General features: G+C 41.5%; 1 protein-coding gene across 1 annotated transcript in view; it reads left to right on the top strand.

The window, feature by feature from the left end:
• The first annotated feature begins 6,177 nt into the window (after nt 1–6,177).
• LOC128715709 (titin-like) overlaps nt 6,178–17,691 on the top strand; it is a 158,929-nt gene continuing 147,415 nt past the window's right edge. The window contains exon 1 of the mRNA XM_053810621.1: nt 6,178–6,214. Coding sequence (XP_053666596.1) covers nt 6,178–6,214 — 37 coding nt within the window. The remainder of the gene's footprint in view (nt 6,215–17,691) is intronic.

Raw genomic sequence — 17,691 nt, 5'->3', positions numbered from 1 at the left:
AGTGCAATCAATTATTTATCACTTTCTCCCCGCCGGTCAGATACTGAGGCAATGAATTGTGTGTTCTATGTGGGCACCACTTGCCCGAAGAAAGTAATTTTTCAAACGACTTTCCAGCAACGTATCAACTACCGGAACGGGTGAGTAAGGCGTTGGTTGGTTAGTTGGCGGAACTGTCAAATATAGGTTATCACCTTGGGCAAACCCGGGCGAAGGATGCGTCCCGTGGGCTGGCTGGACATCGGCTACCGGTGGGTCAGTACTGGGTGCGGATGAATTATTCAGCTGTTCGATGAACGAAACCGATAATCCCTGGACTTGCTTCAATATTCATCAACCACCTTTGCCGAAGGGTTGTATCATCAAACGCACTCTTTCAACTTTTGACGCAACCTAAAGACAATCACGGTAAAATGGAAACAAAACAAAACCACCATGTAGTACGATGAGTGCTGGGGATCAAAGTGCTAGATGTCTGTAGCACTAAAGTCATGTCAGGGCGAAAGTGACTTAGCGCTGGGGGAATTCCGAAGAACTCAGGTTCAATGCTGAAGATGTTGGGTTAGTCAGTGGGCAGAATGGTGCAAAGAGCGCAAAATGACCTTTTATTGGTGTAAATTGTAGATGGAAATCATTTATAATTGGTTGCAAGCAAAATAGGTATGACTAATCGCATGTAACATATTTTTCACAGAGAAAAACAGACGAGTTCGCAACGTGTTGCTTCATATAGCTCTTCGCACACGATGAACTTGAGGCTCTTTGTTGATAAGAGAGTACTCACTTATTCAACCCTGTTAGATAGGTTGGGATTTATGGCTTGTCCATTTGGATTCAAAAGGCTTCAAAAGGATAGGAAACATGAACAAACATGTTTTCTGGGCTATCTTTTGTACGGTGTGAATTGCTTATCACCCGCTTTCCTTTTCTTACTAACCGATAGTGCAGATAAGGCAATATCTTTGCTAAAGCACTTGCGTACAGACACAATATAATTACAAAAATGGAATTATTTGCATTATTATTCATGGTCTATTATCTCGTATTCTATTACGGCAATAACTTCATTGTCTTCTTTGCCATCGTTATCTCTAATTTGCAGCGAAAATTGCCGCTTACCGATCGTCACAGCAGTGAACGGTTCGAGCTATAAATTGTTTCATCGTCTCCATGATCGATAGTCCACACACTGACCTATTTACAATTAGTCAAACAATTTGTTGTGTACCAAAGAGAATAAGAAATAAATATAAACTCCTACCCCTGCTGTTTAGTCGACAAATTACTGCCCTGCAGTTGTGGGTGGTTACGGTTTCAATACGCCCCGGTACCACCGTCCGTTCGCTGTTGATCGTTTTAAGCTTCAAATTGCGTAATTAAGAACATTAAACTTTAATAACCATCATAAAACGCGTTCGCGCTATTCCGTCTCCCGATACGCTTCCCACCTACTGACTAACCGGTGTGGAGAATCCACAACAGCCTGATTGGCCACCGGTAATGATTCATAAAAATCCGTTTCCGAATCAAAGCAACTCCAGGCGTCGCTGCGTCACTGCTACAGAGAAAACCGCATACGAATCCTGATAATTCAAATATGAGACTTCTTAATCTAATGCATTTTTCACTCAAATTACCGTCCAATATTTTAGTCTGAATGAAGAGAAGCGACCAATAAAACTATTTTCAACCGATTTTTCATTGCAAGCGAAAAATTTTTACCATTTACAAAGTCGTCAGTTGAATCGCATGTGAACAACTGGCAGCAGATTCTTTCAGATTTGTTCCGATAATAAACCGATTACAAGAATCATTCGTAAGTGCAGAACACCGACGGAGTGCAAACGTTTCGGATGAGATTTATTCGCATATTGGTCAGCGTTTTTTCGTCGTTGGTGTTCGTTCCATCGCGTGCAAGGGTAGTAGTTTTCCATGGAGTCGAGAAAAAGCGGGAAAAACACGCGCACTCTCACGGCTTTTTGCCATGCTCACCAAATCACACTAGGGATCTCACGAGAAACCGGTTTGAAACATTCGTTTGGCAACACTGCCGCTGGCTTGTGAGTTCTGCCGGTAAGAGAGACAGCGAAGGAGAGAGTAAAATTGGACGAATGTGCAAGACAAAATCTGTTCAGTGCAGGGGTTTTAACCCAGAAAACATGCTCTTTAAACAAGTTCTATTATGTTTTCAGTTGGAATGAATCGACTTCTTTTTTTTTGTTTCTTACATTGCTATGGGGTTCTCTTTTTTCTAATGCTATTTGTTTTCTTTACGATTTCTCAAACTAAAAACAGGTTAATCGGTTCTTACACGATACAAAATTATACAAATATTTGATGGAACAGAATTCAACCAACAATATTATTCAAAAAAATGATAACGAGCTGGTAGTTTATTTGAAAACCACAAAGAAAGCCTTTACAAATAGTCTCATAAAACGAATATAGAGCATGAAAATAAACAAACCAAATGGAAAGATAGAGCGAACACACCACAATCTCACGCAATGTATATGCTTGACCATGCCTTCGGAAGAATGTTTTTCAGTTTGTGGGAGATTTTTCTGTAGCCGCATCTCAACGATTCGTTCGGGGGTTATGTCTCGAGACTTCGTATTTCGAGAATACGCGCCGCGAGAGTGAGATCCACACCAACATGCTCACGTATAGCATGCTTGAGTTTCAAACAAGGTTGTTATGATTCAAATTGTGTGAAAAATATTTTAGAACAAGGGGAATTTAAAATATTTTATTCCAAATTTCAAAGATGAGAATAGTAGTGGAATAGAAAATAGCTTACATCAAAAAAGCCGGCATTTTTACAGGTCACAGTATTGCTACTCCGCATATCCGAGCATAACTCGCCCGAGCATCATAAAGAGCATAACCTTTTACACGATTTGCTCTTACCCACTGCCGACGGGACCTCTCACGGCAAGTGTGCCGACGTCGGTTCGTACAACTTATGCTTTCGCTCGCGCGTTCAGTTTGTTTTTGGTGTTCGTTCGGTGTTGCGTGAGGTCTGGCGTGTTCTTCAGAAGCCCAGCATAAAAACGTGAGATCGCGAGTGCGTCTTTAACGAGCAGTGCGCGTGTATAAATGCTGTTCCACCTGGAGCAACCTTCGATACGCCCCACCTGGTGAAAATTGGGAAAATAATGTCATACAAGTTAATTGCAACAATTATCGTGGTATGATAATCTGTGTGTGTGGTTTAAATAAGCGAAGTATGTTAATGATTCAAGTGTGATAAAATGTAAGGAAGACAGTGCAACAACTAAAACATCTCTCCTCTCAGGCCAATGATAACACGTAACTGTTTTGTGAACGCTTTTCCTTGCGTATTAGGAGTGCCGATAGTAAAACCATCACGTATATTTTCATTTAAAAAGAAACAAATTCTTAGATGCGAACAAAAGCGGCAAGCATGTTTTATTCCGGTTGCTACACTACATTCGTGACGTGACCAGACAAAACGTCCAAAATCGTAACGCGTCCGAGGACTGTCCCGACCGCCTATCATCCGGCGACAGCCCTGAGCACCGAGAAGGACCTAAGTATGATTGATGGGAAAACTTCCGGAAAAACGGCATACTTTGTCGTGTGCGGGATTGCTCATTGTTTTCTCGAGTACCGTGCTGCAGCATTGAATTGAAGCGGAACTGTCTTCTGAAGTGTGTTTGAACTTGGTTTGGTCGTGATGCAGTGGTGAGCCTTCCCAGCACCACACATATCCCTTAAACACAGGTGGATGTGGTTGCGCGTGGGTTTGTGCATAGTGTTTTTGTTTGTCGTTATTTTTCCTTTGCTGTCGGTACACTCCTAGTGTTTCCGGTTTCCGGTTGTCGCCAAGCTAATAATGTATGAGTGTGTTTACCATCCCGTGCACAATACCCACCAAGGGTTGGCGTGCAAGTGATCTCTTGCACACATGCCATGTTGCAAAATGTGATTGTCAAAAAGGATGCGCATTAAGCTCGAAGCCACCACTCACAAGAATTCTATCTCCATACTGCTCCATACTCATTCTATGTGTAAACTATGCCGCATAGATCACGCTACAATTGTGTTTTGCGCTGTATTTGATATGTGTTTTTATTCCAACGTTTCAATTCCTTTAACAATGCATAAAGAAATGCAAATATTTCTATTTAAATAGCATACAATTCCTCCTCAACGATACATGGCACAGGTTGCATTCATGCAAACGTAGCGAACAATTTCTTTTTAAGCTTGTTATGCACTTGTATGCATATTCACTGTTTTCCACACTTCAATAATTCAAACACAAACAGATAAACGGCAGGCAGCAAAAGTGATTAATTTTTCAATAACTATATACAAATACAACTGCAAACGCAAACAAACAGAATTAACACACAAGCGTTTGTGAAGGGGTTCTGCAAGCGATGCAAGTCGAGAAGCGATAATTATGTTGATTACACAAAAATTGAACTCGTGCTCCGGAAAATCTGCACGCTCGGTGCATTCCAACGAACCAGCAACCAATGCACGTATGCATTGGTGGTAGAAAAACACTGCAGTTTTCTGTGTTGTGGCACTCTGAGGTGAGGTGAACCGGTGCCGTCCAGTGACAAATGCGTTCGGCAGGGCAGGAAGTGTAGAGTTATTGCGCCATTCGAGTGGAAACTGTATGCGTATGGGAAGGGGAGAGTGAGAGCAAAGAGAGTTTCATAAAACAGTGAATGATAGAGAGAGATAGGGAGAGAGGGAGAGAGAGAGAGAGAGAAAGAAGGTCACATTTATGAACGTGCTTCACATATCCTGACGATAGCCGCGACTCGCTCAGGCTGTGTTTATCGATGGCTTACACCTGATGAATTAATAATGATGTTTTAATTAACAATATTGTGAATCATTTTTCCAACACATAATGTTATTTAAATGTTTTTTTTTTTATTCTTTACTTGTACATTTTCCACGCGTAGTGTGTTGGTGCAAAATTTATGCATGATTGGATTTAGTCACCGTTTATCGGCGGTCCCCGTTCCCCCAAAAGTGATCCGCGCGTGATAAAGCATTAAAACGTCTGTCTCGTGACAAGAAGCGGGCGGAAAAAGAAAATATGTTGCCGAACATGGGCCATAAGGTGAATAGTGAGCAGTGTGTGTGGTAAATTAACCCAAATACGCACGTAATACACCAAGCATTGTGCACGTTCCGGCAAAAGTATGAAGTTTGCTGAGTTTAAACAGTGCAACAGCGTTCACTAATGATAGCCAGCGTGCTACCAAAGTGGGCAGCGATTCTAAAACCGTCCTAAGCTGAAAGTGCGCCACACATCGGTATTCTTCGGCCGCAAATTGCCGTCTGCCGGCGGGAAAACGTAACGCCGACAAGCGTTGCGCACAGATTGTAATGTTATTGTTGTGGTTGGATCGATCGTGTCGATTGCAGATAGTGTGTGAAAATAGTATTAACAAGCCCCGACGTTAATCGTGTGCGTTTGTGCGTGTGTTTTACGTAGCGAAAGAAAGAAAAGGGGCAAATAAAAAATATCGCTCGAGAAAAAAATCAGTGCAAAATTCCTGCATGTTCTTTCTTCTGTCCACACGCGAATGTTTGTTTTCCATCCTGGCTCTTTGGTGAAATATAATGCCGAAATGCTGATTATTGAATCATTGTGTCACATAAATAATTATCCATGAAAAATCGATCGTACCGTGGCGTGTTGGTGTAGTGTGCGTGGCGTAGGGTATGTGTGTGTGTGAGTGAGTGTGCGTTCTTCCTCTTCAGGGCAGTGTCGGTTGCCAGTAGAAAAAAAAGAATAAACCGGAAATATTTTGCTCACTTAGTGAATCCTACATGTGGCAGTATACAATAAAACGCAGCAGCACTGTTTGGGTGGTAGCGCCATGATCGGGTGTTGATGCTGGGCGGGTGTTTTTTTATACGTGTGGCATCATCCATTTTCGAACCAATTATCGTGGGCAATTTGAAAAATTGATCAACTCTTACCTCACCCCTTCCCCTTTTGTCTTCACCCACCCTGGCCGAGGAGCTCCTTGGCCAAACAGGACACGCGAAGGGTTGAAGCGGTGAGATTGGAAGGCTAGCGTAAAACAAATAGCAAAATCGATCCCAATCAGTAAGGGAACCGCATCAGTGTTGGATTGTGATACGTCGATGCTTGGCAGTGGATAATCGGAAACAACAATGAACTGCTTCCGCAGAAACTTGGTCACAATACAAGGTGAGTACAGTTTGGGCTTTTTTAAGTTACAAAGTCCGCGAATGTGCCATTAGCATTTGCATACGTATTATGTTGGGAATATATCGCACATCAACGTTTAACATGGGGTAATTTTGAGAAGAATATTTAATCGGGTGCTTAATTTATATGATGATAAATGCCACGAAAAATCGTATTGTTTAATAGTAAAACCAGACTGAAATACCAATTAACGCAGCATTACAGCAACTTTACCATCCGTTCGGGCAACATAACGGACTGGTGCAGGTGCTTTACATTGATCGATTCTGAATGAAGATTACATCTCTCCATTCTATCCAATTAAAAATGCATCCAATTACGTATCTTTTTCGACCGAGTCCCCCTTTCACGGGGTGGTGCTAAAGAATTGGCAAAAAAAACAACGTTACTTCACGAGTACATTGGATTTATTCCACCAATACTGGTGGTGATGGTGATTATCGACTATTAATTGATATTTCACCAACGAAACTGTCACAAGCAGGGTGAAAAATGAAAACTCGCTCCATCGGACGTTCTCGGTTCCCGTGGGATCCCTACGATTGCCGTCTATCGATAAAAAGTTATAGGAAGGAAAAATATCCTTGCCAGTTTGCATCGTATTTTTTTCTTCCGACACAGTCATTATCGGTAATTTACTTTACACCGAACAACAGCAGGAAAAAAACAACCGCCCCGTCTGCTTATTTATCCTTCCGCTGTCGCACACTTACCAGGGGTAGAGGAAGGTTATCCCGTTCAGTGGGTAAGTTGGAAGGACATTTGGCCTAGTTTCGCGTGCGGGTTTGCTCCAGTCGTGTTCTTTTCCGCTTCAATGCGTTTTGCAAAATGGGGCTGCCAACCGCCAATCGAAAAAATGATAATAATATAATAACCGTCTCTAATGGGCTTCCAGAGATTTGTGATGAGTACAAACTCATTAACTGTCGTTTAAAGGTTAACTTGATGGAACCCCATGCTTTAGTTTTAAAAATTATTTGTTGCAGTATAGATACCCAAGGTTTATAACTTTGCTAGCTTTTCAATACGTTTAATATAGGATAAATACGTTTATCAGCATAGTTCCAAATGAATCGTGGCAATCAATAGTTACGGAATTGACGTTATTATCAAGCGCTTAGTAAATTTCACGGCTAACAATAAATATGTAGTAAAGCGGTTAATACAAAATAGTAACAATTAGTTTTTTTTCACTTTTCGTGACATAATCATAAACTGTAAAATTTATAGTAAACAACTAGCAATCTTCGTGATACTGTTTTAATGACTCTTTGCATACTAGTTTAGTAGCAAAACTCCTTGCTAAAACTGTCGTCATAAGCAAATAAATTATACAGCAAATTATTAATGATTCAATTGAAACCTATCCTTCATTATGCGCAACATGCTTTGACAAGGTTCAATGATCCTGCACCGATCTTAATTGATAAACTGGAACAAAGCGCCATTACCTTGCATGCCAACCAAAGGTCCAGGACATTAATTGCCGTTTGAAAATTTAAAACGGAAAATTAATTGATTTTCTTTAAGATCTTTTCCCATCAGCGATGTGTACGAAGGTCGAACGAGGAAAAGATCCAGTAGATATGCTGCAGCGGAAAGGTTCCCTCCGAGGAATCAAATAAAAAAGTCCAGAAGTTTGAAGTAACTTTGGGTTGGCGATGGCTTATTTTTTCGTCTCTCTCACGGCAGCAATAAAAATGATTTATTGAATTTCCTTTCTGACCTGCAAAACTTTGGTCCACCGGTTCGGCAGATGAGGCCGAATATGGTTACGTCTTGCCGGTTGTTTCCGACTAGCGTCAAAACCCTCCGGACGGTCCCTTTCTATCCGCATCTGGGGGTTTCCCCGTCAAACGCCCAGCAAATGCGAATGACCTTAAGCAATCCCATATCTCGAGGAGCATGACCCGGAATAACCGGGATTTAAACTGCGCTACCGAACGGAGTGGAAAGTTTTTCGGTCAAATCAAATGAATGAAATCGCAAAGAGTTTTTCCATTCTAGACTAGAGCACACATTTGCTGGCATTGATTTGACGAGGGATGATGCTGTAATAACCCAAGGTAGAAATTTGGACAAAGTAGGTTTTTTTGCTTGCTCGCTTATAATTTACTTGGCCCAAACATTAGAGCAAAATCAATCATGAATGTTATACTTACGCAAACATGTTTCGGCGCTAAACAAGTGTGAAGAATGTGCGTGTAAAAGTACAACTCTAACAACTGTTCAAACTTTACTTACCAACTTATTTATCTATCTTGGTCTGCTACAGTAGTACCCTAAACTGCTCACGGTCGAGTGCCGATCTTCTCTCGAACGTGGTTAAGATGGTTTCGTCAGTTTTGGACAAATTTCATGTTGTTGAAACTTTAATATCATCTAATTCTTAATGTTTGACCTCTGGAATTGCTTAAAGAGAAAGGCCGAACAAAGACTATGATGAAGGTGGCGTTTTGTATACGACCAATTTATTGGCCCATCATAATGGCCCACGCACTGTATAATGGCCAAGAAAATTCGCCATATTGATGGCTTTCTTACTCTCGCTTATATCTTCATCAGAGCATAGATCGGGCCAGACCAGTGATTCTGTGTAAGGCAGGTTTTGGCAATAAATTTACTTTCGACTCGACTTTATTAGTTTATCGAACTTGGTTCCTTACCGAAAGCTACTGGCAAGGCAACGCGTAGACCACGCAGGATTATTCCGTGTAATGATCTGACTGAAGAAAAAAACGACCTTAGCGGATTTGGGTCGTACCGCGTCAATAGCACCCCAGTGTACTCCTCATCAATGCAGCGTCCGTCCGAATCTAACCATACTGATGCTTCTGATCCTGCGAAGGTTAAGCTTTCCACCGAGGTTATATAGCCTACATGCCGCGTGTCCTTTGGGAGGACGCACTTCTTTGGCGGGCCGATTATCTCCCATTTTCTCTCCATTGAACACTCCGCTTGATTAAAGCTCGACCGTATCAATATCAATTTCAGTTAGCTGGATAAATTTGTACCTTTGCGAGATGGGAGAGCAGCAGATATGTGTTATATGTGTATAAAATAAAACAGGATAACCAATAAGCGGAAGTAAGCCGAGAGAGGGGCGAGAAAAGGATCAACCGGCGGTTGGTTTGCTTGACACCGATGCGGATGGACTACTTGGCTTCCATTGCCGGGGAAAAGGAAGGTGACCAATTTGTGATAAGGATTTACAGCTAGTTGATTGGTATTCCTGCTGCGTCGCAGAGAGACTACGGGCTTAGGTGTAATTGGAATTAATACGGGCGGCTTTCGGAACCGCCGGTATAACAAGCAACGGGTGCCGTACAGTGGATGAGGTGTGTATGCGTGATATGGCCAGTCTCACTCGATCCCATCGATGTAAATGATGCAGTCGAAACTGCGTTAAATCAACAGGAACTTTACCCATAAGGTGTTCCCGAGCGATTCAACCCTTAAGATCCTGATGCAGGAAAACACTTCTTCAAATTCGACGTGCTTCGTAGAATGGTAAAGTTAGTTCTGTAACAAACTGAGCTTTGTTTGCAGCTTTCGTTTTTTTATGCGCAAGAATAACCTAGTTTCATACCACAGTACGCAACGTTTGCTTTGGATACATGTGCCAGCGAGGATTTATTGGACATGAAAACGCTTGGCTGACCCATTGCTGTGATGTCAGACACAAAAATTGCTCTATTCTACCCTGCCAAACGTTCGGTGAATCACTTTCGCACAATCGAAGGAGTTTATCCGCCGTATCTTGCGGAGCAAAACATTAACTCCCTTGATATCAGCGAACACATAGGCAGTTGGTGTACAGCTCGCGCTTATGATGAAAGTAAACAAAAGCGTGCGAAAAGCATCATCATCCCTGGGACGACAGATTGCGCAACAAGCCCGTCGATTGCTTCCGAAATTTGCATAAGCTTGTCTGCCTTTCGGTACGACGCCATTCTTGCTCACAATTTGGGCGCTCCCGGGAAACTTCCCCCAGTGGTGGTGATGTTTTCTGACCGTTCTGCTGCATCAACGAGCGAGGAATCGGCGAGGATGTATTTGACGGATGCTTTCACCTTGTTCGTGATATCCGGTGCTGTGCGTTAAGAGTTCGCTTTACTTTTTTGTTGGTTCGTTTCATATCAATCCTTTTTTCCTGTGCGTATGATGGAGCGAAGCTACATTTTGCTCTTGAATGCTGAGCAGCGTATTTTTTTTTAGCCCACAGTACCGCTATTCTTTTCTTGATCCTCCACAGGACCCAGTTTGATCGAGCATGAACAACGTTTGCAGTTCACAATACATCCGGGGTTCCTGATCGTTACCGACATGCTCGTAGACTAGCTAGCAACCACATGTCCGGTAATGGCACCGTTCAATTCTTCGCCCACATGAGTTTCAATTACCCGATCCGTACTGCTGGGCCGAACGATCTCATCGGACGCGTCCGTTCGGTTCATTTTTTTCCTTCCCAATACTTCGCATGCTCTTAGTCAACAGCTAGAAAACAACACAAACAACATGTCCAAATGTCATTTAGAATCGCCTGCAAGCTTTTTGTCTTTGGCTCTTATCAAATTCCACCGGGACAAGCGAATACGGGCCGTAACGACATTCTTCTACGAATCAGGTCGAGATTGGAGTGCAAGTCATATTCGCTTCGTCGAAAGAGTCTTTTGTGTGATCTCGATTTACCGGATTCATCTCGGAAGCTTTTGCTCGTCCAGCGTTCCCTGCGACTAATGGTTTGCTGTTTTTCGTTTTTCCCTTTTGGTGACATTTTTTTTTGCGTACCAAATGAAGAAAAAGGCAAAAGTACACACACACACACACTGACCATCCTTTCATCTTCCAGCTCAGTAGGGGATGGGCGTTGATAGCGTTAATATCTAGTGCTACTAGGAACACCGAGAAGTCGTTCCGATACGAGCCGAAATCTGGCGACACCCTGGGCATCCTCCAGGATGGAAAAAGGGGGTTGTGATGAATTTCCTCGAAAACGGGCCCAACCCAACCGGGGGGAGGTTAAATTTTCTCGATTGAGTTTTTTGGCTGAGTGTGCTGGGTGTATCGGGGCACTAAAAGGTGTACAAGCATGACAATCGCCTCCAATCACACGAACGGCACGCACAAACACATACAAATTATTCCAGGTAGCAAACTATGGGACCACTGCACAAACCCGGGTTCTACTTTTCTCAACGGTCCAACGGTCTGTCGTTCAGCATTCACTACGCATCCGAAGGCATCGAGGGCATGTTCCCTGGAACTCTGCATCCTTTGGGGTGGGTTTCGTTTGGGCTGTGTGCGTTGGTTGATTTGGGTTATGGGCGAAGGTACTGATAACCACTTCACAAAGGAAAATCGCAGAACCGATGTCGATTAAGCATTTTCTCCGGTTGATTGGAGGTTCGATGAATGTTTGCCGGATCAATTGGTGCATGATTGATTTTCCCTGTTCTCGAGATCTTGAAGCGAGCGAACCGTGCAAGCACTGAAGTGGAACCGGTATCAACAGAGGAACTAGAGTGGTAAATGCGCACCCAATATTAAGCCGATGTAATAAGCTTCTAAACGTTGTGACAGCTTCGTTTACACTTCGTTGCAAATATCGGTTTGTAATGAGCCGATCATGGAAGGGGCTTTTGTATGTTGTGATAATATTCTAAAATCACTCTTGCATTGCAATATGTGCAAAATTATTGCGCATAACTATCAGCTTATATTTAATTCTGCATCTTAGACTGTTTTTGAGAGTCGGAGTTTTCTGCTCTAATACAATTAAATCCAGTTCAGTTGATGCACAAATTAGGAGATTATACCAACTTTTCGCCATTAGGATTAGAATGGTGGGCAACACGAATATAAAAAAAATCCAATCCATGTTTTGAAAACATTGTTCAAAGGTGTTAAAGCTTGGAAAGGCAGTATATAGGTTTAGTCGCATTGCATTGCTATTGCATACAAGAAGAAAACTCACGTCATATAAAGCCAGCTGCAAGAGAACTTTTTTGTTAAACTTATAGTTTGAACGTCTCCTAACAGCAATCATCTTACATTGCTAAACATTTTTTTTTTCTCTAGCGCTTGTGGCACGCTGCACTATCTACAGTGCGCAATAACGAGTATGGGTAAAACAGAGCAATTTAAACCGGTTTTCAATAGGAAATACGTCGTGATCTAATTTCATAAAGCGCTGTAAGGAGCGCAACACGCTTTCCCGGCGAGTTGCCCGAACCGAACGAGAGCAGCAAAAACCTCACGGTCAAATCGACCAGCGAACCAACGCACTGTTGCAATAGCGCTGGGCCACATTCAATCGGAGTCAATTGGATTGAACGTGAAGTAATTCTTGGACATTCTTCGTGGCCAGCTACTGTCTGCATGCCGTGCCTGTCTATGGCATTTGCTAGTTGGTGGCGAGGTGTTTCAAGCAACTTCCGCCGCCGTGGGCCATAGTCCCGTTACCACCTTCGTCCGGCTTAGAGCGACAAATATTGCCCGCCGGTAGGGCTGGTGGCTACATATCGCTTGTTTTTTTTGCACCCGTTGCATAGTACTGAATAATGGTCAAATGTATGTATGTTTCTGATTGTGTGTGTGGGCTGTTTTGGTGTTGTGATTATATAAAAATGCAATACTGCAACAGAGCACTGATGCGGTTTCCTTTACCTGCGGGCGGTGGATTTTCTTTCACATTTCCCGGACTTTCCTTGCCCATAGGCGGCAACAGATCGCAAAATTGGTGCATTTCGAAAGAAAGTCGGTCGAAGTGTGCGATTTGAACTTTGAACACATCCATGTAACGTTATTGTAATGTATTCGAGACGTTGAATGTGTTCAGTTGAACTTTTCATTTTATTTGTATTGCGAATAACATTTATTTTTTTTATTTAAGTTTATTACGGGATTTCTTCTTTCACATTAACTGAAGCTGTTGTACAGTACGCAAAGCTTCCTAGAGTGTTTTGTTTTTCTTTTCAGTACAATACACGCTTGAGCAGGTCTTTTTTATTGTCCCGTGAACGATTTCTTCTGCCAAGCTAATTGCAATCATTATCAATCAGCAGCGGATGGTGGTTTAGCTCAGGCAAACTTATAACAATGTTGCCGGTGTTCATCAGCTTTAAAAAGAAAATATTAAGATTGGATTCCATTTTGCTGCGGTTATCGTTAGTGGTTTCGTGGCTAGAGCAAACCTTTACTATTTTTTTCCTTTCAAACAAGTAAGCTGCGCGTGTGAATGAACACTTGCAGCAGAAGACACTAGTACTAATCAAACACCTCCCCTGAGCATTTATTCCAACCAATTATCTGCTCGCAATCGTTAACGAACAAAAACTAATTTTATAACACGTTCTCATCTAGCGTGACCACACTTGAAATTACCATTTTGATGATTTGTGTCCAATGCATCACCTTTGAATAATTTTAAAGCTCCATGTCGGAGTATTCTCCTGCCTAACATGCTTCATGATCGTTTGTTTTGTTGGACAACCAGTAGGATTTTTAAACACTGCAACCGTACTGTCGACCACAGGATTTTTTTGTTTAAGATTTATTTAATAGAGTTGAATTCCTACTAGAAGGACGAGTTCATCCAAAAGAGCCTATCAAATTAGATCCCAAATTAATAGAAAATGGAAGTAACTTATTCAGTGTTTGGATAAATTGGACTTGCTTAACCCCTTCGACTTGTTTGACAATGACGCCGGATATCACTCATAAGATTTCCCCTACTACCTTCGGTACAATCCGTGTCACAAGTCCTTGAGAGCTTTCATAACTAGTGTTGCTGACACTCGTTCTGAAGAAAAGAGATAAAGGATGCTGAACCGCAATTACATTTGAAATTCTCGCCTCGTATTGACGCAACTACATTCACCACATATCAATGCATTAGGTTGATTGTTTGCGTAAATGTGTAGATACCGCAGTGTTTTTTGGCAGTGATCTGTTTGGTTGCTGCGACGTCTTGGACGATCTATAAAAAAGCTTATCTAAATATAGTCTCCAAAAATCTAGAACGTATAATAAGTTCCGCAAATGTTATTGTATTGCTAATGTACTGATGTTTGAGATATTGTTTTAAGAGCATGATGAGTTAAAAGTAATTTCAAACATCCCTCAAAAATACAGTTATAAGGCACACTTTTTCCCTTTTTTTCTATCGAAATCAACCATTTCTAAAATGTTGAGTGAAAATGGTATAGCTTATCGTTTATTGGGTTAAGTATTTATTTATTGCCTTGTGCATGTTTCCAGTGAAAAAATAAACGCATTTCAGCAGCGCTTTCATCTGGGTTGCTACTTTTCTCCATTTTGTTCCTTAAATCGTAGCTTACGAATGTATATTTCTGGAGGTGCTTTTCAAATCCTACATCGGATCAGTGAATAAAAAAAAACACGAAAACGGAGGAAAACCACGCTACCGTCGTACTCTAATATACACTCTGAGCAGAAACTCAGAGTCACTCGGGTTGAAAATAAAAGAGCAGCCCTTTGAGCTTTTCCCCGTTCGAAAGGGCGTAAAGTGGAGATATGTAGACATTCAACGGCAGCCAACCGGCCAGGCTACGGAAACACGAATCTTTCATTTTGTGTCCCGTTCCGTGAAACAACGTTTCCACCATTTTTCTTATTATTTATTTCGCTACGATTCCTTCGACGGAACGGGGGTCGTCGGGACGAACCTAAACTGGCGCGGGAAGTGAAAATAACTGGAGTGAAAAAAAACACCCTTTTCACAAACAGTCCCGCTCGCCGTTGGCACACTTTAAAAGTGCTCACGTAGGAAGGATGAATTTTTAAAATTTAATTTTATACAACCTATTACGTCCATCGATCTCTAACTTTTGCTGAGGTGGTTTCTTCCTCTTGTCTGGACACGATGTTTACAAGTGGAACGTTTTTGTTGTGCTGCTACAAATTATCAGAAAACGGTGCTTTCATTAGCACAACATTCTATTATTGATGTAGGGGAAAGGACCAAATCGTTTCTTTGCTTGAGTACATCAATAAGTACAAGTTTGGATAAATAAATTTATTACAATTAATATTTCAATAGCAAGTTGCATTTTTTCAAAAGTATTAAAGCCGAATTAATTTGAAATAGTTCTCTTCATTTTTAATTTTTTTTGATGGTAATAACACTATTAGGCAAAAATGCATAACTTTTGAGTAACAGAGGAAAAAACATCATGAAAGCACGCGTGTTTGACATATTTTTGTCGAAAATAACAATGGAGGTAATAATAAACTAAAATTTTAGTACCGTCACAATTAACTCCGTGAATGTAAAGAGCTCGTCATTGCGACGTTTGCACATTGCCCATTGTCAAAAGGACAGCAGCACTTAACACACCTTAACATCGTATTTACCAGCAAGTCGATAATTTTCAAGTCTTTAGTGTTCGTATGAACAACGCTATGTTGTTGGCCCCATTGCTAGAAAAAAACACACCCCAATTTTCACGCCGCTTCATACCGCGCTGCCACGAGAAAAGTACAAAAGTTTAAAATTCCGGCAATGATTGCGCTAATGGATCAAAATAAATTATGCAAATTGTTATATATTTTACGATATGCGAATTTGTTCACGCTGTTGTGCCGTGACTGTACCTTGTTGAGATTCATTGTTTTACTTTCTCTCGGTGTGCCGAACGAAAACACCGAAGAGATTGTTCTCCAGGGCTCGATTGTGCCACGCGTACTGCCCGACAGCCATTAAGGCTCGAAGGAAGAAAAAAACACGCACATACACACACAGAACGGGAAAAAAATCTTTCATCATCAGTCAGTGGTGATGCTTGTACCGATCGAGCTTGCTGCCGCGTAAACACGGTACCGGAACCGAAAGATTGCCCAAGTCGGTGTCAGAAGGAGAGGTTTACAAACAATAAGATTTATAATTAATTTCTATGCCAAAGAACAAAGCACTGTTGGGTATAGAGAAAAAATGGCATAATCTCCGCGATGCAAACGAGGCCTAATAAAAATCTTATAAATTTTAATAAATGTTGAAGAATTTTCCGATCAACTTTTGGTGCTTTCAAATTTTCCACCTTTTACTTCCGCACTCGCACTTGCCTCGCACTGTCCCGCATTTGCACGATGCAAACTGATCGGGACCAGAGAGTGAGTGAAGTTTTTAAGTTACGCCACAAAGGTCATCCCTTCCAGCAACCAGTAAGGACGTCGGTGCGCGTTCTTTTATTAGAAGGCAACTTTTTCGTTACTTTTCGTTTTGTTAACCGCGTTGCTTCTCTTCTGGTCATCCGTTCGTTAATTATTTCATCTGGATATTTTTGATTTATGAGATTCCCGGCATCATTAGATTTACTTTTGAAACTTTGCAACCAGTAGCTCGCCAGTTTAGGGGGTTGTTGTTTGTTGATGTTTTTAACGCGACATTAAGTAGTGCGCGTATTTATGGGACTTCAGAAGACACGCACAGCAACTTCAATAACGAGCTGTGTGTCCTGAAAAAGACAACTTTCTTTTGCAATTTTTTTTTTCCAAAAAACGTAGTTCCCGAAAACTAAAAAAAAAAACAAACGTTTGTAACTGTTTTAAGCCCTTCAATGTTTCATATTGTATTCAATTGTTTTTCTTGCCACAAAACAAAGCTACCACAACGTTACCTTAACATGCACTTCAGAATTGGTTCTGTCCTTCCAACAAAGCATTCCCAGTCATCGACCCGAAGTTGAACGTCTAAAAAATAAGAAATTGTTGTATTTTAGTCCAAAATTGTGACATGATTTGCCTAGCAATACCTCGCACAATAATAGGATAATCTGTTTTTCAAACGACTACATTTATTTCTTTTGATGTGTTTTATATTTTGCCTTCCAGTTACTGGAGCCTACGCACGGAGATAGCATTTCATGAGAGCAGCATGTTATTGCTTTAGAGTGAGCAAATGTAACACCGAAACGCGCTGGTTAACATTCTTGCAGTTAATATGATTCCAACGGTTTACATTTCGAGAATGATGCGTCAGTTAACGCACTGACGTGAACATGATTCTACCAACGCGAAACCATAAAAGTTACCTTTGATAACAAATTACTGGCGCGTAAGGAATGATGCCGACGGTTGGAAAACATTCTGATGTAGGTATCGGGGGCAATGTGTTGCGCGCGCTCTTTCTCCGAGCAAACGATGATAATGACGACGGTGATGCCGATTGGCATACCGAAGGTGTTGGCGATGGTGTACAACACAAATGAAAGGAAAGAAACTCGAAAGCAAAATCACAGCTCTTTCTTCTTTCACGGCAGTGGCCGTGTAGTCGTGTTGCTAAAAGGTGGAAACATGATAACCTCCTCCCATGCCCGAGGAAAAGCGAAAAGAAACGCAAAGCTTCACTTTTCTTTTCATTGCATTAGCACGATTTTCCCGTAAATGCCATGAAATGATGTTAATAGGAAAAATAATCAAAACCAACCAAACAT

Source organism: Anopheles marshallii, chromosome 3 (genome assembly GCF_943734725.1).
Source record: "Anopheles marshallii chromosome 3, idAnoMarsDA_429_01, whole genome shotgun sequence".
Lineage (NCBI taxonomy): Eukaryota > Metazoa > Arthropoda > Insecta > Diptera > Culicidae > Anopheles > Anopheles marshallii.
Note: the sequence above shows the minus strand (reverse complement) of the source record. Positions and strands in the feature narration are given on the sequence as shown.